Source organism: Sphaerodactylus townsendi, linkage group LG03 (assembly GCF_021028975.2).
Source record: "Sphaerodactylus townsendi isolate TG3544 linkage group LG03, MPM_Stown_v2.3, whole genome shotgun sequence".
NCBI classification, from domain to species: domain Eukaryota; kingdom Metazoa; phylum Chordata; class Lepidosauria; order Squamata; family Sphaerodactylidae; genus Sphaerodactylus; species Sphaerodactylus townsendi.
In genome coordinates, this window is record NC_059427.1 from 22,157,686 (window position 1) to 22,179,177 (window position 21,492).

The window sequence follows — 21,492 nt, forward strand, 5'->3', positions numbered from 1 at the left end:
CTACAAACGAAGTGGTCCTCAGATCTAAGGAGTTGGATTGAGCCACGCTCTGTGGCTGTGGGTGAAGAAGAAAGAATTGGGGTTCTAGAGTGCTTGAGTGGGTGGAGTAAAGCAAGCCTTGTATGGAAGCTGGTCTTAGGACCAGCCTGATTCTTGTCAGTACTGGGGAGCACAGTTGTAGCTTGCAGAGCTGTTCCTTTTGGCCAGATCTAGGCGTGTTAAATCAGCCTTCACGGGTTTGCATGTTGCCTGCTGATAGATCAGTGGGCATGCTTTAAAGAAGAAGTGGTGTTTGGTTTTATATCCCCCCTTTCTCTCCTGTAGGAGACTTAAAGGGGCCTACTAACTCCTTGCCCTTCCCCCCTCACAACAACCACCCTGTGAGGTGGGTGGGGCTGAGAAACCTCCCAAAAGCTGTGACTAGCCCAAGGTCACCCAGCTGGCGTGTGTTGGGAGTGCACAGGCTCATCTGAATTCCCCAGATAAGCCTCCACAGCTCAAGCAGCAGAGCGGGGCATCAAACCCGGTTCCTCCAGATTAGAATGCACCTGCTCTTAACCACTACGCCACTGCTGCTGCTTTACACTGTCTCAAGTTCAGGTATCTTCAGAGGGGGTGGTTTTTGCAAAGGGCTGAGATCAGTGGGGCCTGCATAACTTGTCTCTGGGATTGGGGATGAGATGAGGAACCAGGAGAGTTTGTGCTTGTTGACGGGATGAGTGCGTCCCTTGCCAGTTGTCCAGCGCAGCCTCCTGCCAGTCACTTCCGGGAGAGGTTCTTCCAGCTTGGGATACTGTCCATTGGGAAGCTCTCTGAAGCAAGTCTAGTGAAAATGACCAGAGCTCACACAGGAGAGCTTCCCATCGGGTCTCTCACTTTGGCCTCGGCCTGTGTTCAGTTGCACAGCTGCCGCGTGTGGGGATTGGCTTTGGCACCGAGGGCCTGTGTGTCTGATTCTGGAAATTCATCATCTGGGTTGACGCCATTCCCCGTTTTGTTTCTGGGAGGATGACTCTTCTTGTCTTGTGTTTCAGAAACGCCGACTCGCAGCTGTTCGACAAGGTCCGGGGCCACGACATCAAGCTGTTGCGATACCTGTCGGTCAAGTACATCTGTGACCTGATGGTGGAGAACAAGAAAGTCAAGTTTGGCCTGAAGTAAGTCTAGGTGCATTCATGTTTGATGTGCTATTGGGTTACGTAGAGGAAGGCCCATTTAGTATCATGGACTGGGTGCTGCTGCTCAGAATTGTTTGTATTGATGCTTTTAGAAAGGCAGTTCTAGGGTGGTTCCTTAGCTCTGCTCTTCCCAACAAGATGAAGGTCCTTGGAGGAGAAGAAGAAGAAGAGGAGGAGTAGGAGTTTGGATTTATATCCCCCCTTTCTCTTCTGTAGGAGACTCAAAGGGGCTGACAATCTCCTTGCCCTTCCCCCCTCACAACAGACACCCTGTGAGGTAGGTGGGGCTGAGAGAGCTCTGAAAAGCTGTGACTAGCCCAAGGTCACCCAGCTGGCGCGTGTGAATTCCCCAGATAAGCCCCCACAGCGCAGGCGGCAGAGCGGGGAATCAAACCCGGTTCCTCCAGATTAGAACGCACCTGCTCTTAACCACTACACCACTGCTGCTATGCGTCTTGATGGGACGCACAGACCAGGTGCTCGGGAGCAACAGCCGCAGAAGGCCACTGCTTTCACATCCTGCATGTGAGCTCCCAATGGCACCTGGTGGGCCACTGCGAGTAACAGAGTGCTGGACTAGATGGACTCTGGTCTGATCCAGCTGGCTTGTTCTTATGTCTTTGGCTCTCCATGGGATTTTTGTTTTATAGGGAAATTAGAACCTTGTGGGTGCATGCTGTATTCTGCCCTCAGCATGGAATTGATGCAGTTGGATTTTTGGATTGTTCCACTCCTGACTGCAAAAGAATGGGAAAAGGGTCATTAATGCCCCCTCCCAGAGAACAGTGTCTGAGTATAACGAAGGAGTAAGAAAGCTACACTGAGCCTTTTTGATGTACTAGCTTACCACATGCAGGGAGGGGTTTTTTTTAACACAAGGGAGCATTAAAGGACTGAGACCCATGACCTGCCATGTCATATCACCTGACGTTTTGATCGTCATTTGTAGTGCTGTAAAACCGTTCCCTAGAGAAGGAGAGCTTTCTTGTAAAGCATTTCACACAAACTGATGGGCATCCTACTGCTTGGTAACTGTGAGCTGAAAATTTGGTTGTGTGGGTGGATGAAGACAAGGTTCTTGGATTATATGCAGTTCTAGATATTGTATAGGGATGAAGTAGGCCTTCCTGCCACCCCCCCCCCCCCAAAAGCCATTTATCTGTCCAGTACCTTTTAAGCCCACCTCCGCTTTCTCCAGGAAGCCCAGGGGTTGCACATGTGGTCCTTCCTTCCCTAGCATTTTCCCGACACCAGTGAGCAAGGGGAGGCTGAGAGGAAGGCTGCTCCAAAGTCCTTTAGTGGGCTTTGCGACTGAGTAGGGATTCAGACTTGAGTCTCTCAGATCCAACCACTATACCCCACTGCATCACAGCCATACAAGATACAAACTGGTTTTGATTGCAGGGGTGAGGGTTGAAGGGCAGCTGCTAACAGGCCACAGCCAAGGCTCGTTGTGTGTGCTACTTAATGTGCTTTTAAGGACAGAATAACTCCTTTTCTTCCTGAATGTAAGGCCCTTCCGCACATGCAGAATAATGCACTTTCCATCCACCTTTACAATTGTTTGCAAGTGGATTTTGCTATTCTGCACAGTAAAATCCAGCTGCAAAGGGCACTTAAAGTGGATTGAAAGTCCATTATTCTGTATGTGTGGAAGGGGTCTAAGTGGTGTGACTTATTCCAATTGACTAGTAACAGTTTGGGTGTCCTGATGCGGCAGAGGGGAAGGCAATGAAAGAGAATCTATAAGGGTCATGCAGGTTTGAAGCAAGAAGAGTTGGATGAATATCCCCCCTTTCTCTCCTCTAGGAGACTCAAAGGGGCTTACAAAATCCTTTCCCTTTGCCCCTCACAACAAACACCCTGTGAGGTGGGTGGGGCTGAGAGAGTTCAGAAGACCTGTGACTCGCCCAAGGTCACCCAGCTGGCGTGTGTGGGAGTGCACAGGCTAATCTGAATTCCCCAGATAAGCCTCCACAGCTCAAGCGGCAGAGCGGGGAATCAAGCCCGGTTCCTCCCGATCAGAGTGCACCTGCTCTTAACCACTACACCACGGCTGCTCCTTCAAGGCATTGAAATAATGGGCCTTCACCAAACACTTCACTTATACTTTCACAATATGCCTTTATAGGCTAGAATTTCACTAGAAAACCAAAGAAAGTGAGCTTCTTAAGAAGTGAAATCCTGTGACAGTAACATATAAGAACATAAGAACAAGCCAGCTGGATCAGACCAGAGTTCATTTAATCCAGCACTCTGCTACTCGCAGTGGCCCACCAGGTGCTATTGGGAGCTCACATGCAGGATGTAAAAGCAATGGCCTTCTGCGGCTGTTGCTCCCGAGCACCTGGTCTGTTAAGGCATTTGCAATCTCAGATCAAAGAGGATCAAGATTAGTAGCCATAGATCGACTTCTCCTCCATAAATCTATCCAAGCCCCTTTTAAAGCTATCCAGGTTAGTGGCCATCACCACCTCCTGTGGCAGCATATTATCCTATGGGGAGGGGTCCCCCCCTCCGAATGCTTGTGTGGGATTGCAGAACGCACACCGTCCTGGTTTTCCTGCCGCTCTCGGTGTGTAACTTGGGATATCTGTCTCATTGCTGTTTCTGTTGATTAACTCTGGCAGTGCTAGCTGCTTAACAAGGCCCAGGGGCGACTGTATACTTTCCCCGGAGGAGCTGTTGACTCAAGATCAGTGGAACAGAGAGATGATTAAGAGAACTGTGTGTGTAGGGCTGGAGGTGGGGGGATGGCTTGATGTGAGAGTTGCGAGGGTAGGGTGAAAGGAAAGGTGCTGAAAAGGGCGGGTGTGGAAGAAAAAGGGCAAAGTAACTTGGAAGCCAGAGAGGAGCTCTCCCCACCTCCCCACCAATGAAAGAGAAGCCTCCGAAGTGGTAAAAGAGGAGAGGAACGGAATGGACTAGTGATCAGACCTGGGGTGGTTCCACTGGAAGCTGGATTCTCTAAGGTGCCTGTTGCAGGTGAGCCAGCTTCCTGCTGTGGCTCTACAGCACAGCGGAGGGCGGAAGGTAGATTGGTGCACTGGCAGTGGGCCACACCCAATGGCTAACCAGCATGTGTGGGCAAACAGTGTTTTTCTTGAGCCAGGAAAGTGATCTGGGCAGACTTGGGATCTCTGGGCCCAGCTGATGTCATGCCTGACCTGTTTGTTAGGAGCTCCTAAAATGTGCAGGCTTGTTTTATGTGGGAGGAGTCCGGAGGGGTGTTTAGGGACACATCCTGGTTGGTGCAGGACGGAGGCTAGGTTTCCCCCCCCCCCCCACTTTGCCCTCTGGTGCCATCAAACCTCCACACCCGTGTGGTGCATCACTTCTCTGTCTCCCTTCCTCAGCGTGACATCTTCCGAGAAGGTGGATAAAGCTCAGCGCTATGCCGACTTCACCCTCTTGTCCGTCCCATACCCAGGTACGCAGGTGGTGTTCGGAGGGTTGGCCAGCAGCCTGAATCAGGGAACGGTGTGTGTGTGTGCCTGATTGGATGTTCACAGGGTTAAGAAGGAGCACACTGCCAGTTTCAAGGGGGTTGCTGCGGGGAAAAAAATGCAAGGAGCCGTGTGGTGTAGTGGTTAAGTGCTTGCACTGCCAATCACACAGTCAGGAGTTCGAGCCCTCTGTGGGTCAGATATCCTGGCAGCTGGCTCATGGTCAACTCAGCCATCCATCCATTCCTTGGTCAGTAAATGAGCACCTAGCTCATCGCTAGGGGGTAAAGAATAGCCGGGGAAAGCAATGGCAAACTACCTCACAAAAGAGGCTTGCCTATGAAATCATTACCCCAGGGTCGGACACGACTGAAGGGGAAACTTGACCTTAGCAATGGATGCCTGCCCAGGGGTTCTTTCTCAGCTGCAGCATCCCTGCTTATCCGCCCTGCTGAAACTCGGCATCTCCTCTCCAAAGCTTCCCTCTCTACAGTGTGAAACAGTCAAAGGGTTGGGGGAGATGCAGCACGGCAAGCCCGAGTCTCTTTGCAAAGGCTGACCTGGAAATTTCACGGAGCCTTGAAATGTTTCAGGCCGTTCCTCGGGAGACGTGCCGTGGGAAAACGTGTGCGCCTGCACTTAGCACCTCCTAATGGAAGGGGAGCCCACAACGGGGCTGTTCCAATTAAAGCGGCAGCCGCCCTCGGATGGGCTTCCACCGCCGGAACATGCCTCTGAAATGGCGGAGGCGTCTGAGTCAAACTCTGAACGCGTCTGGTTTTGAATCCAAACGGCACCACTGTTCGTGGGGCCCAGACCCTTTTGGTTTGCATGGTGTGGCACTGAGGATTCGTGTTCTGCTTTATCAGTGCGTGGCTGATGCACATTGCTGCAACCAGGGTAGACCGTGAGAATAGGAATATCTATCTCTTTTTATTTTTAAAAACTGGCCAAGTGTTCTGCAGCAGGGCCTTTCTTGCTCACGGCAGTATTTGTGTGTGTGTGTGTGTGTGTGTGTCTTTCTTTGAATGATATGTATTTGCAGGCATGACCCTTCCTGTGGTGTGAATGTAGAACAGTCCAGGCTGTGCTCGCGATCTTCTGCCTTCCGCACCACTGGTGGCTATGCCAGGACTGGCCGATTCAGGTCTCGGTTGGCACGTTTCAGCCCCGCGGACAAATAAAGCGCAGACTCTCTCCCTCGTCAGTGCCAGCCCAGGGCCTAATACTGGTGTTTATCAGATCTGTACGCTGGTCTATGGAACGTGCTCTCCAGGGCCAAGCGAGATCGCAGCCCCTTCCGCCCTGGGCCGATGCTGGGTTTTGGAGGCCTGTCCTGTCTCTTTCCAAATCTGTCACCGTGTGATTGGCTGAGGAGCTGCAGGACTCTTGGCTGCCAGAGGGTGCTGTTGCTGCACGGCCGGCTGACTGTTTGCTCTAACTGCGAGTGACAGCCCGCTCTGGCACCCTTCTGCTGCCTGCTCCAGGGTGTGTGGTTCTTTGGGCAGAGAGGAAGATGTGTGTGGTGGTTAAATCTGTCTCTATGCGCATTCATCCCCCTCCTCCTCTCTTCTGCTCTCTCTTGTTCCCCGCCCCGTTCACAGGCTGTGAATTTTTCAAGGAGTACAAAGAGCGGGATTACACGGCGGAGGGGCTTGTTTTCAACTGGAAACAGGTACGAGGCCCGGTGGTGAGGCAGATCAGCAGGTTTGGCTTTTGAATGAAGGATGGTTGGACGTTGAAATGTTCATAACCCGGGGGGTGGGGAGGATCTGTGGAGCCAAGGCCTTTGCGAATGAGCCCTTCTGATAGGCCATCTTGCTAGCTGAAAACTTTTTGGAGCATTTAATTCAGGCCCCGCGTGTGTTTTTTCTGCATCAGAGCTGAACGCCAGAGCATATTAAAAGTTTTCAGGACTTCGAATGGCCCCCTCCCCTTGAATTGTTGTCATGAAATCCTAATATAGCAAAGATTAAAGGGCAAGGCTGCCAGCCAAGAGCCAGGGCGGGGGTTGTGGGGGCACCGATACAGGGAGCTTCTCTTTCTAGAAATCCAGGCACTTCTTTTTTGGAATGACACCGTTGCTTCCTTGCCCATCCTCACACCTGTGGCCACAAGAAAGCCGACAAGCCACTGCCATTTCCCCCAACCCCTCTTTTCTTCCTCCTTGCCCCACTTCTGACTGGTCAGCCCCCTGCGAGCGTCCTTTCTGGAAGCGCTGCAGCCGAGAGTCCTGCTCCTCCTGCTCAAAGAGCACAGCAGTAGAAGAAGAAGAAGAGTTTGGATTTATATCCCCCCTTTCTCTCCTGTAGGAGATTCAAATGGGCTTACAACCTCCTTGCCCTTCCCCCCCCCTCACAACAAACACCCTGTGAGGTAGGTGGGGCTGAGAGAGCTCCGGGAAGCTGTGGCTAGCTCAAGGTCACCCACCTGGCGTGTGTTGGGAGTGCACAGGCTAATCTGAATTCCCCAGATAAGCCTCCACAGCTCAGGCGGCAGAGCAGGTAATCAAACCCGGTTCCTCCAGATTAGATACACGAGCTCTTAACCTCCTACGCCACTGCTGCTCCTTCTCAACAGAATGGAAGTGGATTCTGATGCCTGTCAGAGTCAGCTGTGCAGCAGGTGCCTTATTCTGGCTTCTTGCTCTGGTGTTGTGCCCTTTATCGGAAGGAAGCTGTTTTAAAGGCGGTTTGCAGCGAAGCACGACCATGGGCTTTTCATGAGATGACTGACTGGCTTTTCAGGCCTGCCGTCAGATGCGTGCCTGTTGCACCCACTGGCCCTTTCATAAGAACATAAGAACGAGCCAGCTGGATTAGACCAGAGTCCATCTAGTCCAGCACTCTGCTACTCGCAGTGGCCCACCAGGTGCCTTTGGGAGCTCACATGCAGGATGTGAAAGCAGTGGCCTTCTGCTGCTGCTGCTGCTCCCGAGCACCTGGTCTGCTAAGGCATTTGCAATCTCAGATCAAGGAGGATCAAGATTGATAGCCATAGATCAGGGGTAGGGAACCTGCGGCTCTCCAGATGTTCAGGAACTACAATTCCCATCAGCCCCTACCAGCATGGCCAATTGGCCATTCTGACAGAGGCTGATGGGAATTGTAGTTCCTGAACATCTGGAGAGCCGCAGGTTCCCTACCCCTGCCATAGATCAACTTCTCCATAAATCTATCCAAGCCCCTTTTAAAGTTATCCAGGTTAGTGGACCATTCATGAATGGTCAGGCCCTGTAACCCAACAGGCGCTGTCTGGAAGTGGTGTCTTGGCAGGTTTCTGCGATCCAAACCCTACTGCATTGTGGATTGGATGTCCCATCCAATTCGACTTCCACTGTGTAGCCCGTCTTGAGTCTAAGTGGCACAGGTAGAGAAAGTGTACTTCAGCTATCTAGGGAGGAGGTAAGTTTCTCCTCACTGACAGTCTTCAAGCCACAGTTGGACAAACACTTGTCAGGGCTGCTTTAGGCTGATCCTGCATTGACCAGGGGGTTGGACTAGATGGCCTGTATGGCCCCTTCCAACTCTATGATTCCATGACTATAAATAACGTCAATAAATATTGTTCATTTGCATATTTGGATATGTGTACATAAGCATGAGAGAGAGACAGAGACAGAGAGAGAGAGAGATGCAATAATGTGTGAAACAATCAGTTTCTTATAACCCGGAAACGCTTTTGTTGTCTGTTAAAAGGCAAACTTTTGGAACCTCTCTTGATCTAGGACACGGGTAGGGAACCTGCGGCTCGAGAGCCGCATGCAGCTCTTCTGCCCTTGTACTGCGGCTCCACGAGCCAAGCTGCCAGCTTCATCCTTGCCTGCCCTGCAGGTAGCTTGGTGAACACACACCAACTACCAGCGGATGGCTGGGCTGTACCATGGAAGCACCCTCTCGCCCAGCCCGTTGGAGCGGTGGGCGCGCACTTTCCCGGTGGCCAGCAAGGCCGAGCCGGCGGCTTTAAATCCTTGCCAGCCCTGCGGGCAGCAGAGCAGGAATTATAATTGCCGATGGCTGGCTGGGCAGTGCACGCAGGAAAACTTCCCCTCTCGCCCACCCCGTTGGCCCGGGGTGGGTGGTGCTTCAATGACGGCAAAGGTAGGCGCTGGCCCCATCCATGCCTGCCCTGCAGGCAACAGGGCAGGCGCATCCATGCGCTTCTCAGAATGAGTGGAGTAAAAGGTAAAAAACCCCAATATATACAGTGTTATCTTTATTTTAAATGTCAAAAATTATTTGCGGCTCCAAGTGTTTTCTTTTCCCATGGAAAATGGGTCCAAATGGCTCTTTGAGTGTTAAAGGTTCCCTACTCCTGATCTAGGATCTGGTAGAGCCATTGAGGCCTCAGGACAGGAGACCTGGTACTGTGGCCCACCAGTGGGGTAACCCTTACCAAAACTGTCCGCATCCCGAAGAGCCACTGGCAAGGGAGAATGAGGGGGAGTGATTGTCCTGCTACCAACAGGAACTCTGCATGTTGACTGAATTTGTTGGAATTATGTCTGGGATTCCAGGTATTCCCAATAGAGGGTCCTACTGAATTGTGGGGTTTACATGCCAGCAGGTATGCCTGGGAATTTGAGTAAGGCCTACTTTGCAGGGGGGATTTGTTCCCGTGGCTAGCATGCTTGGATTGTAACACAGGGCATAAAACTTAATTCAGACTTCATTGGACAGTTCTGTCTCTGATCCAGGCACCGTTCTGCAGCTATGACGGACTTTGTGCCTGTTGGGTTGCTGTGTGGTTTCCGGGCTGCATGGCCGTGTTCTAGCAGCATTCTCTCCTGACGTCTCGCCCGCATCTGTGGCTGGCATCTTCAGAGGATCAGTCACAGATGCAGGCGAAACATCAGGAGAGAATGCTGCCAGAACACGGCCATACAGCCCGGAAACCACACAGCACCCCAGTGATTCCGGCCGTGAAAGCCTTCAGCGATACATATGTGCCTGTTTCTTTGCAGGATTATGTCGACGCTCCGCTCAGCATCTCTGCCACTCTTACACAGTCACTGAACATTGACTGGAACGAGTATCAGGTAAGGTGAGCGAGGGGCAGCTTTGGGGGCTGGGTCTCCTGTCGAGGGCAGCTGGGGGAGTTTCCCCCTCCCCCCCCCCCCAAGGCCCTGATCTCGCCCTGCTTGCCCCCACAAGGGCAGATTCCAGGGGCTTCACTAGAAACAGGCTGCTTCTCCCCAGCTTGGCACTTTTTCTTCTTCCAAAGTAGGTTATCATTATCCATATTTTATAAGTGAATGTATTACTCTTATGCCCTGCTCTCCGTCTAAAGCTGAGTGTAGCTTCTCCTCGTCCTCCAGGCAGTTTTCAAGACCAGCTTTGCTTAGCTCTGGCAATGGAGCTGCATCATGTCCCTGTCACCCAGCCGTTCTCAACCTGTGGGTCGCGACCCCTTTGGGGGTCGAACGACCCTTTCACAGGGGTCGCCTAAGACCATCGGAAAACACATGTACAGTTACAGTTATGAAGTAGCAACAAAAATCATTTTATGGTTGGGGGTCAGCACAGCATGAGGAACTGTATTAAAGGGTTGAGAACCACTGCATTATCAAGGTTGAGAACCACTGCTGTCACCCGTGCTGTTGAACAAAAGGGGGCACCAAGGCAGAAACAGAGTCCTTTCCTAAAGGCTACTCAGTGAGCCTTGAGGTGCAAGAAGAAAGAGGAGTTTGGATTTATATCCTGCTTTTCTCTCCTGGAAGGAGTCACAAAGTGTCTTACAGACGCCTTCCTCTCCTCACCACAGGCCCCTTGCGAGGTGGGTGGGGCCGAGAGAGTTCTGAGAGAACTGTGACTGGCCCAAGGTCACCCAGCAGGCTTCATGTGGATGAGCAGGGAAACAGATTCCAGTTCACCAGATAACAGTTCATAAGAACATAAGAACGAGCCAGCTGGATCAGACCAGAGTCCATCTAGTCCAGCACTCTGCTACTCGCAGTGGCCCACCAGGTGCCTTTGGGAGCTCATGTGGAGGAGTGGGGAATCAAACGTTGGTTCTCCAGATTAAGAGTCCACCGCCTTGCCGGGTTAGGCAGAGATCCATCTAGTCCAGCATCTTGTTTCCAGCTGGAAGCTCATAGCCTAAAGGGGTCAGCCCACCCCGCTCCGTCTGGAACGTTCCCATCATCCCAGGAGACGGGGTTTGAAATTGAATCCCGAAGTCCTCCTTATTTGTCCTGTAAGAGAGACGTTTCTGAATACAGCAGTGTTGTGAGGAGGTGGGCACTGATGTCATGAGCAATACTGCCCCCCTTTCTGCTATGCATTCTGGGAAACTGGCTGTGAACATGAACACTTCTTGAGGAGAATCCGTCCATTCCTGCTGTGTCTCTGCACGGAATACCCAAGTGTTTCTCTTAGCTTCCGTCTAAGTCAGTGATTCTCAACCTTCCTAATGCCACGACCCTTTAATACAGTTCCTCATGTTGTGGTGACCCCCAACCATAAAATTATTTGTGTCTCGGTTCCTAAGACCATCGGAAATATGTGTTTTCCGTTGGTCTTAGGCGACCCCTGTGAAAGGGCCATTCGACCCCCAAAGGAGTCGTGACCCGCAAGTTGAGAACCGCTGGCCTAAGTTCTCATTCTCTGTCCCTTTCATGACATTTTGAGCTCATTCGTCCTAAAATACCGTATTTTCCCTCAAGCATCTCTGTCATTTCTTCCTCACGTGCCTCCTTCCCGGGGCTGGATCTCTCTGAGTAATAGGAGGAGGACAGCAGACATTTAATAATTTAATAAATTTCTGCTGTCCTCCTTTCTTTCAAACTCGCCTCCTCTCCCTTTGTCTTGACTGTGGAGTGTTCGAGAACAATAGCAATTCCCCCTCCCCCGAGGACTCCTGGGAATTTGTCGAGGGAGGGGTGCGATCCTTCCCTGTAAGCTCCTTTCCAAGAACCAGGTCAGCCTGCCTCTTAGGAACGGGGAGGACAGATCAGAAATGGGAAATAATGGTAATTAAATGGCAACACCTAGCGAATTGTACCTCTGATGACAGAGGGCTGTTTTCTTTTTCTTTTTGCAAGAAGCGTTCTAACAGGCAGCGCAATTATGTCTTCCCGAAATCCCACTGACGACAAAGCGGCGACCAGGGCTATTGTGCTGGTGCCCTGCAATTTCACCTAGATTCTGCCAAGCGTAGCGTGCTGTTAATTGCATTTTTGAGCACCTTCCTCACCAGCGAGAGCTGCACGGCCGCATGTCAGTCATTTTCCTTTCTGGTCTTCGGCAGCCAGGTGGTGCTGGCTGCTTGGTGGGGGTGGGGAGGGAAGGCAGCTTGCCCGTGGAGTCTTATCCTCAAAACCTCGGGGCACTGTGGCTGGGAGTCAGTGAACCTAGCACGAAAGGCTCTTGACTTGTTTGTATTTTGTTTGTAAGTTGGCCGGGGAGGAGGAGGTGAGGGTGTTCCAGACGGCAGATCGCTTTGGTGCAGCAGAATGGTGGAAGAAAAGTGGGGAGGGGGGAGAGGGTGGAAAATAAACCCACGGTGAGGGTTGGGGTCCGTACCGTAGGACAAGAAAGTGGGCAGTGAGTGGGATGTAGCCCCTTGGAATTGAGTGGGAGTTGATATGGTGTCTCCAACAAACCGTCAAGCTTTAGAATCCCTTTTGGAACCCATTAAGAGATGTAGAAAGGGCTGGACGTCCTCTAGAGGGGATGACCCTTTCTTACCCAGCATCCACTGCTTCCTGCGTTGTCTAAACGTCACCCGCAACCATGAGTGCTAGAAACTTGAATTGTCCAAAAAGAACGAGATGCTTGGGTGGTGATGTTTTGCACTTTTGCTTTCCTCAGACCATCCTTTCGACCTTTCGCATGCCTGCGTGGCTCTAAAGGGGGGGGGGGAGTTGTGATCCTGTATGGGAAGCAGAGGACAAGGTAGACCATCCCAGGTGTGGGAAATAGGTTAAGACTCTGCAGGCAGCTCAGTGGGGCTATTCCAAGACAAGCCTGTTGTGAAATTTTTTTGTCAGACCACTCAATTTTCAGGTGAAGTGTGCTGTTTCAGGTAGGGGGACGGGCGGTGGGAGGAGCAGAGCTGATCTCCCTCTGCCTGCAGTTCCAAGGCCTCTGCGGATGCTGTCTATGTGCACAACGTCTTATTACCGTAGCGGCCTCCATTTGGGGGGGCCTTGCAGAAGTGGGTCGAGACCCAGCACGATATTCATGGACTCTAATCAGTCTGTCTGAAAGCGCTGTTCTAGAAGGCTGTGGAGTGGCTTCCCTTCCCCCCGCGCTGTTCCTGCGAGGGGTCCTGGAAAACCGGTCTGTGCGACTAAGCAATCTTTTAAACAATTGAGTAACGAGTCAGAAAACAAAAGCTTGGTTCTTCTCCCCTCCCTGCTGAACTTTCTTCTTTGATCCCTGTTGCCCATCGCTTACCCTCTCTCTCTCTCTCTCTCTCCCTCTCTCTCTCTCACCCTCACCCTCCCTCTCTCTCACCCTCTCTCTCTCACCCGCTCTCTCACCCTCTCTCTCTCTCATTCTCTCACCATCTCTCTTACCCTCTTTCTCTCCCTCTCTCTCTCACCGTCTCTCTCTCCCTCTCTCTCTCTCACCCTCTTTCTCTCTCTCCCTCTCTCCCTCTCCCTCTCTCTCTCACCCACCCTCCCTCTCTCTGCAACTATGTCCCCCCCCCCCCACACACACACACCAATTAGCCAAGGTCCCTGGACTTGAAATACCTCCCGAACTCTGCAACCAGGCAATGTCAGCTGTTGCAATTAAAATAAATCTTGTTTTGTTATGATGGGTGGTGTAATGGATAGAATATTTGGGCTTGAAGTGGGCAGCTGGGTGCGATGAGCCTATGCTTTCAGACACACTGAGGAAATTTTTCCATCCAAAAGATTATATCGGTCTGTTTCCTCTTAAACTGAGTCGCCCTTACTTTATGAGTGTAGCACGTGAGAGGTGTGTTATATATATCTCTCACCCTCTCTCTCTCTCTCTCCCCCTTATCTATCTCGCTACTATCTTCCTCTCCCCCCCCCTCCCCCATCTAATCATTACACTTTATTTCTTGTCAAATGATTTGGCGCTAGAGGCTTTTAAACAGTTGAAAAAGGAACTCAGAAATTTTATTAAAGCTAACTAAGTTGTCACAAAGAGGAAACAGATACATTTCAAAATCAGGCAGTTATTTACAGAGTGAGATTGCTGTTTCAGTTTAGACACTGTTACCAGATTTGGACATGTTTTTTCAGTCCCTTGCAAGAGGTTACAAGTATCTTAATTTACAGACAGCTTTTAAATACTGTCAGTTTTCTTTAGGAATTTATAATTCCAGTTAGGTCTGTGCACTTCCTGATGCTGGAGTTATTAGAATTTCTTCACCTCTACATAGCTTGAGAGCATAAATTTACCCTGAGGTAAATTTTTTCTAAGTTTGGCCTTACACCATACTAAGGACAATCTACCATATGATTATTCCTTCTTTGCACAGATTGTGATCAGGACTTTTTCTTCAGTTCGTCAGAAGAATCCCTTCCCTCTTTGGGCACTGACTGAATTAGACGCCTCGCTGCCTCCCCCCTTCAGCATAACTTTCCCGTATGTGCCTGTATTAAGCTGCTGCCAAGGAATGCAGATCAGATTAGCCACATCTATCTAACAATTCCCTCAGAAAGCTGAGCTTTCAGCCAAGAGTACAGAGTTGTTCACTCATCCTCTCCAAAACTCTTCATCCAACTGTCTTTTCTGTTCAAGTTAATCGCCTACTGATTAACTGGCACTCTGTCGTCCAGTCAATCAGGAGCAATTTCTAGCTTATGCTTCCATAGTTAACTTTTTATATTCAGGTTGGCTTTGCTTAGTTACGCTTTAGCAAAGTCCTGGAATCCATCACTCCAGGCATTCAAGATTTTGGCCGCCCGAGTCTCACTGCACACACGTCAGCTTAGTGCAGTGATGGCGAACCTTTTTGAGACCCAGTGCCCAAATTGCAACCCCAAACCCACTTATTTATCGCAAAGTGGTTGGCTCCAAGGCGTTGGCTCCAAGGTTGGCTCCAATGGTTGGCTCCAAGGCGTGTGTTACTTGGGAGTAAGCTTGGTGGTAGTTGGTGGCTTTGCTTTGAAGCAACTGTGCAACTCTTCCAACGGGTGAATCACAACCCTAGGAGAGTTTACTCAGAAGCAAGCCCCATTGCCAGCAACCGAGCTTACTCCCAGGTAAAGGATCCTCACATGAAAGTCAGTGGGGTTTAACAGCGCTTAACAGGGTTACCTACACTGCTTCCCCAAAACTAGGTCTTAGGTTTAATGCTAATAATCAAGCCCAGCAGCCCGGGTCAGCCGTATGTGTGCGGGGGTGGGGGCGACTGTTTGCGCGTGCCCACAGAGAGGGCTCTGAGTGCCACCTCTGGTACCCGTGCCATAGGTTTGCCACCACTGGCTTAGCGTATACCTCTCAGGGTGGATGTCCAGAGGTGGGAAAGCCTTGAACTTTTGGAAAGTGAAAAATACACTTAATTTGCAAAAATTTGGGAGTTATCCTAATTATATTTTCAGTAAGAAAATAGGACTCTGATGGGGTTGCCTTAGATCAGGGGTGTCAAAGTTATTTGTTACAGATAAGACCTAAATATGATTTGATCGGGTCAGGCCCAGCGGGAAGGGTGGCAGCAAGCTCGCCAGCCCAGATCAGAACCCCTCAAGAGGGCTTATCAGGCCCGCAAGCCAGCTGAGGCACCCTGCCCTTCTCTCAAGGGGCTGGATCTGGTCCCCAGGTCACATGTCTGTCACCTTGGCCTTAAATTCTGTGGGATCGTCCACTGGCAGGCTGGGTTCTGATTCCTTGGCCTTCATTAGAATCCTATGATCTCTGTATGGCAGGAACTTGGCTCTCCTACCCTCTCACCAACAGAACATATTTTGGAAACTCAAAAAAACAACACCTTGTTGTGTAAAAAATATTTTAAAAGACAATTATTACAGGAAAAAGTGGTGGAGCTGACTTACATCTGTCAACATCTAAAGCATGCCTCATCAAATATTCTGTTTAAAATTCCCAAACCTAAAGAAGATCTAAATATAACATTTTTTTTATCCATATGACCATTGTTGTCACTTAGTGTCCCAGAGCTTGACCTATATAGTCCAAAAAAGACACTCCAGCTCTTTCTAAATTCTGTAGGCGATCTGTTGAGCATCGAGGATGTTAACTTGGCCACTGTTGCGTATTCTGTTAGTTTGTGCATTCATTTTGTAATGTCTGTACGTTGCTCTGCTGGGACTCGAAGATTTCTTGACGCTCCTGTGTCAGCAATTGTTTCCTTATGATTTTGTACCCAAATAGTTTGGCACTTAATGTGCATTGTGACCCAGGATGTACAAAGGTCTAGCTCAGTGGTGGCGAACCTATGGCACAGGTGCCAGAGGTGGCACTCAAAGCCCTTTCTGTGGGCACGTATGCCCAGAGTCTGTCATGTGGAGGGGCGGAAAATCACACACACACCCCCCCCACACACACACATATATCTAGGCTGGCCTGGGCGCGATCGTTTACCTGGGAGTAAGCTCAGTTGCTGCAATGGGGCTTGCTTCTGAGTAAACCCTCCTAGGGTCGTGATTCACCCATTTGAAGTGTTGCATGGTTGCTTCACCAAGCTTACTCCCGAAGAACGCATTTCTAAACTGAAACCTCAGTATTCTGGTTAAATTGCCGTGTTGGCACTTTGCGATAAATAAGTGGGTGTTGGGTTGCAGTTTGGGCACTCGGTGTCGAAAAGGTTCGCCATCACTGCTCTAGCTTGTAATGACACAGATAGATTCTCCGCACTTTGCATTTGCTGCCTTTGCTGATACCACAGTGAAAATGTGCAGTTGTGAGGGTTAAGAACATAAGAACTAGACTGCTGGATCAGACCAGAGTCCATCTAGTCCAGCACTCTGCTACTCGCAGTGGCCCACCAGGTGCCTTTGGGAGCTCACGTGCAGGATGTGAAAGCAATGGCCTTCTGCTGCTGCTGCTCCTGAGCACCTGGTCTGCTAAGGCATTTGCAATCTGAGATCAAGGAGGATCAAGATTGGTAGCCATAAATCGACTTCTCCTCCATAAATCTGTCCAAGCCCCTTTTAAAGCTATCCAGGTTAGTGGCCATCACCACCTCCTGTGGCAGCATATTCCAAACACCAATCACACAATCAAAGGGTTGGGCAGTAAGACTCCCAACAGTCAAACCATCAAGGAGCAATGGGAGTGGCTGCTGTGGCAGCAGAGTGCAGTCCAAGGAGGAAAGGAGCCATTTGATGAAGTCGTTACGGGCAACGCAAGGAACAGGCGAGACGCAGCGATATCATCCAGTGGAGAGAAGCCAGTGACGATATAGTGTGATCCGTGGATCTGGCTACTCTCCCGAGCTGGCGGTCCCTGGCACCTTTTAGTAGGGTTTTTGGGAAGGCGGGAGAGTGGGAGAATGTTGCACAATACATGAATCATAGGGGCTGCGTACGTGCGGGAGGAAACGTTCCTGTCTGGGCCTAATCCATACCTGGGGGTATGCACCTTTTGTCCCTTTGTCCAGGACATCTTGTGACCTGTGAGTCATGGGGGTCTTGTGACAGGTGAACGTGTGCGCCCAGAAGGCAACAGATGGCGCAGGCATTCCTGTGCTCTGTCTGAAGCTCTGCTGGGTTAGCTGGCTCACCCCTACAATTTGACTCTCACTGAGTTTGGAGTCAGGGAGACCCAGGTTCAAATCCCCTCTTTGCCATGGAAGCCTGGTGACTTTGGGCCCGTCACACACACTCAGCCTAGCCTACCTCACAGAGTTGGTGTAAAGATAAGATGGCGGAAAGGAGATCAGAATAAGTTTTATTGGGTTCCTGTAGGTCTGGCCTCGGCCTGGTGAAGCGCTCTGTCCCATGAGACAGGGGTGGCATGCAAGGGAGGGAGGGGTAGGGAGGGAAAGGTGGCATGCAAGGGAAGGGAGGGGGAGGGGTGGCATGGGAGGGAGGGAGGGGGAGGGAGGGAGTGGTGGCATTCAAGTGAGGGGAAGGAGTGGAGGGAGGGAGGGGTGGCATGCAAGGGAGGGGGAGGGCCCGCAGCACCTGAACATGGCCCACCCACTCTAGGGGAGGGAGGGGGAGTTGTTAAATGCAAGGGAAAGGGATTGTGGGAGGTAATGAGGGTGGCATGCAGAGGAGGTTGGAGGGGTGGGGAAGGGGGATCTATCACAGTTCCACAGGACCTGTAAGACCGAGCTGTCCCTCCAGGTGTTTGGTTGAGGGCAGCAGCGGCATTTATCCATCTCAGGTGGCTTCCCTTCCTTTCCTTTTTTTGACCTTACGGGCAAATAAACACTAGCTTGTTCAACTGGTTATCCCCCTCGTCGCTGTGTTTGTTTTAAGGTGCCAACTTGAGTATGACTGCATTTTACTGTTTTCATTGGACGCAAATGTGCGAGCCATCCTGGGGACCTGCTGTGGTGGTGCCGGGGGGGGGGGGGGGGGGAGAAAGGCAGGCTACAAATGAGGTAAACAACTCTGCTGCTTGTGCAAACAAAATGTGCAGGTGAAGTGGCTTAGCGAGTAAGTGATGGTGGATTACAAAGAGATGTTTGTTTGGCCAGGATGTTTCCTCATCTCTCTTGTTTCTCTTTTCTCTCCCCATCTCACCCCCCCCTCCCCTCCCTTCGCACAGAGCTGGGACTTAGTGCAGCAGACGCAGAACTACCTGAAGCTCCTGATCTCCATTATCAACAGGGATGGTGAGACGCCCTTTCCTGTCGTGCAGGGGGAGGCTGGGATGTGGGGACCACTGTCACTGTCAAGTGCTGCTCCCCAGGCATCGTCCAGCGGGGTCTCGGCTGTCTCCGCAGAGCAGTGTCTGGCCCCCTACAAAGCTTCCACGAACTTTTCCAGGGGTGAACGTGGACTCTTGCTTGATGTCCTTTCCCCCTAAGGAGGGGACACTGATTTCAGGACCCTGCGTTCGGAAGGGTCTCTGCTTTGGCTTGCCAAGTCGATTGCCGCACTTAGTGACCTGTGCCTCGGTTCTGTTTCTGCTCCTTGTGGGCTGCAGGTGAGAGAAGGGTTTGCGTCACCTCTCCCCCTCCAAAGAAACGTAGCCTGACCATGCCTGCATACGTGGAATGCTCTGATCTGCAGAAAAAGTTTTATCCTCGGGACAAGCTTTTGTGTGCCTGCGCCCGACAGCTTATACCGAGAGTGAAACTTTTCTGCTGCTTCAGACCTACACAACTACCTGCCTAAATCGATTTCTGGTTGGTATGTGCTGGTTTTGGATTGCTCTCTTCTGATTTTACTCCTCTGAAGAGAAGGGGTTAGCCTTCCTAGGAAACAATATCTTGTGCCATAAGTCACGTTCGGATGGGGGAGGGGAAGACCTGGTTCTGCTCCCTGAGTGGCGTAGGAGGTTAAGAGCTCATGTATCTAATCTGGAGGAACCGGGTTTGATTCCCAGCTCTGCCGCCTGAGCTGTGGAGGCTTATCTGGGGAATTCAGATTAGCCTGTACACTCCCACACACGCCAGCTGGGTGACCTTGGGCTAGTCACAGCTTCTCGGAGCTCTCTCAGCCCCACATACCTCACAGGGTGTTTGTTGTGAGGGGGGAAGGGCAAGGAGATTGTAAGCCCCTTTGAGTCTCCTGCAGGAGAGAAAGGGGGGATATAAATCCAAACTCCTCCTCCTCCTCCTCCTCCTCCTCCTCCTCCTCCTCCTCCTCCTCCTCCTCCTCCTCCTCCTCCTCCTCCTCCTCCTCCTCCTCCTCCTCCTCCTTCTTCTTCTTCTTCTTCTTCTTCTTCTTCTTCTTCTTCTTCTTCTTCTTCTTCTTCTTCTTCTTCTTCTTCTTCTTCTTCTTCTTCTTCTTCTTCTTCTTCTTCTTCTTCTTCTTCTTCTTCTTCTTCTTCTCTCCACCCCATTTTCTGAAACCTGACTGCCGTTGTCCTCAAGTTTCAAGCAACTTATGGTGGGGGATGGTGGTGGGGGGTGGTCTCTTTAATAACTTCCGGGCTGGGTTTTTCTAGCTAGCTCCTGTGTGTGGGCCTGATTTGAGCATAGAACACGCACAGCTTTGGCTCTTGTGCTTCCTGTCCAGCTCCCTGTTCGACTGGGGCAGGGGTCTGCAACCTGCGGCTCTCCAACTGGCCATGCTGGCAGGGGCTGATGGGATTTGCAGTTCATGAACATCTGGAGAGCCACAGGTTGCAGACCCCTGGACTGTGGTGTGCCTGAAGGCATGTCGCTCTAAACCACTTCTTCGGCTCAGCTGTGTACTGTGCAGTACGGAATGTGCCTGGGGTTACTTTCCTCAGCCCCTCCCCATCCCAGTTGCTAAAAGGGAGAGGCTAACCCCCTAGGAAGAATGGCCTGTGCTTGTCTTGCAGCCGTGTGGGCTGGCGTGTGGATCATCCCTTGCGATGGAGCACCCTGCTGTAGAAGAAGGAAGAGGAGTTGAATTTATATCCCTCCCTTTCTCTCCTGTAAGGAGACTCAAAGGGGCTTACAATCTCCTTCCCCCCCTCATAACAAACATCCTGTGAGGAGGTGGGGCTGAGAGAGCTCCGAAGAACTGTGACTAGCCCAAGGTCACCCAGCTGGCATGTGTTGGAGTGCACAAGCTAATCTGGTTCCTCAGATAAGCCTCCACAGCTCAAGTGGAGAATCAAACCCAGTTCTCCAGATTAGAGCGCACCTGCTCTTAACCACTACGCCACTGCTGTTCCACTGCACAGAGGAACATCTGAATCCCGTGAAGCGCAAATCACCTAGTGGCTCATTTTGTCCACTGAATGGGGTCAAGGCCTTTATAAACAGGTCAAAGAAGAGGAGCGTGTTGGAAACATCCGGTTTTTAAAGCCTGCTAGCTTTTGTTTGCCATATTGGTTCAGTAACCCTCCCAGACAGTGAGCTCCCGGAAACATTGAGCTGCTGTGAGTGTTGTGAAAAGTGGGGGTCGTGTCCTTGGCACAGCCTCCCCTCGTTTCTTGCTGGCCAGAGGCCTTCCTGCAGAAGCCAGGCCTGCTTTAGCCTTGGAGTTCTTATTTGAAGGCGGGTCTTAGACTCAGTGGCTACTGCAGCCCTTTCGCAACACCGCTGCCGCGGCTCTTGCTGTTGCTGCTGCTCTGGGCCTCCTGCTGCAAGACCCTGTTCTTTGTTAGGCTGTTCTGTGCAAGCCTTGCTAAGAGAAACCCCCGGCCTGGGGTGCATCCAAGGGCTTCTGGTGGGGAAAAGAGGGGAGAGTTTGTGAGGAGGGAAGAGCAGTGCTGTCTAGACATAGACTGCCTTAGACTGGTGAGAGCTTATGTGGCTGCAAGTGCCATCAAGTTGCAGCAGACTTACGGTGGTTCTATAGACCAGTGGTGGCGAACCTTTGGCACTCCAGATGTTCTTGGACTACAATTCCCATCAGCCCCTGCCAGCATGGCCACCCCCCCCACCCCCCCCGCCGCCAACCCCCCCCCCCCCCCCCCCCCCCCCCCCCCCCCCCCCCCCCCCCGCCCCCCCCCCCCCCCCCCCCCCCCCCCCCCCCCCCACCCCCCCCCCCCACCCCCCCCCCCCCCCGCCCCCACCCACCGCCCACCCCCCCCCCCCACCACCCCCCCCCCCCCCCACCCCCCCCCCCCCCCACCCCCCCCCCCCCCCACCCCCCCCCCCCCCCACCCCCCCCCCCCCCCACCCCCCCCCCCCCCCACCCCCCCCCCCCCCCACCCCCCCCCCCCCCCACCCCCCCCCCCCCCCACCCCCCCCCCCCCCCACCCCCCCCCCCCCCCACCCCCCCCCCCCCCCACCCCCCCCCCCCCCCACCCCCCCCCCCCCCCACCCCCCCCCCCCCCCACCCCCCCCCCCCCCCACCCCCCCCCCCCCCCACCCCCCCCCCCCCCCAC

At 52.1% G+C, this 21,492-nt stretch overlaps 1 protein-coding gene across 1 annotated transcript in view; it reads left to right on the forward strand.

Moving 5' to 3' along the window:
- MTMR14 (myotubularin related protein 14) overlaps positions 1–21,492 on the forward strand; it is a 91,572-nt gene that overhangs the window by 21,813 nt on the left and 48,267 nt on the right. Inside the window, exons 6-11 of the mRNA XM_048487303.1 lie at positions 1,035–1,157; positions 4,535–4,608; positions 6,229–6,299; positions 9,588–9,662; positions 18,286–18,508; positions 18,667–18,781. Of these exons, the coding sequence (XP_048343260.1) occupies positions 1,035–1,157; positions 4,535–4,608; positions 6,229–6,299; positions 9,588–9,662; positions 18,286–18,508; positions 18,667–18,781 (681 nt within the window). The remainder of the gene's footprint in view (positions 1–1,034; positions 1,158–4,534; positions 4,609–6,228; positions 6,300–9,587; positions 9,663–18,285; positions 18,509–18,666; positions 18,782–21,492) is intronic.